The 588-nt window shown below is 47.6% G+C and overlaps 1 protein-coding gene across 1 annotated transcript in view; it reads left to right on the forward strand.

Moving 5' to 3' along the window:
* EMH_0082350 (uncharacterized protein) overlaps nucleotides 1–226 on the forward strand; it is a gene marked incomplete at both ends in the record, with an annotated part of 2,474 nt that extends 2,248 nt beyond the window's left edge. Inside the window, one exon of the mRNA XM_013494297.1 lies at nucleotides 144–226. Within this exon, the coding sequence (XP_013349751.1) occupies nucleotides 144–226 (83 nt within the window). The remainder of the gene's footprint in view (nucleotides 1–143) is intronic.
* Nucleotides 227–588: the final 362 nt, after the last annotated feature.

A 588-nucleotide genomic window follows, 5' to 3' on the forward strand; every position in this document is an offset into this window, starting at 1 on the left:
GTTTATAGCTTAGGGTTTATGTTTTATTGCTTATGGTTTAGAGTCTAGGGTTTAGGGGTTAGGGTTTAGGGTCCAATGTCTAGGGTCTAGGGTTTAGGGTTTAGGGTTTAGGGTTTAGGGTTTAGGGTTTAGGGTTTGTGCAGGCCGGTACTCGAAGTACAGTCGGCTGATCAGCCAGGCCCAGTGGATAGTAGGCGGACACAGAAAGGCAAGCAACAAACCCTAAACCCTAAACCCTAAACCCTAGCAGTAAACCCTAAACCCTAAACCCTAGCAATAAACCCTAAACCCTAGCTCGAAACCCTAAACCCTAAACCATAGCAGTAGACCCTAAACCCTAAACCCTAGCTCGAAACCCTAAACGCTAAACCCTAAAGCCTCGCTCTAAACCCTAAACCCTAGCTCGAAACCCTAAACCCTCGCTCTGAACCCTAAACCCTAAACCCTAGCTCTAAACCCTAAACCCCAGCTCTAAACCCTAAAGACTAAACCCTAAACCCTAAACCCTAAACCCTGCAGTTGTCTTAACCACATCCTCTGAACCTCCTTCGTTCGATCGAAAGACAGCAGCGCCAGCCCTGGCTCCTA

The sequence above is a fragment of the Eimeria mitis genome, genomic scaffold, assembly GCF_000499745.2.
Source record: "Eimeria mitis Houghton genomic scaffold, Emh_scaff110, whole genome shotgun sequence".
NCBI lineage: Eukaryota > Apicomplexa > Conoidasida > Eucoccidiorida > Eimeriidae > Eimeria > Eimeria mitis.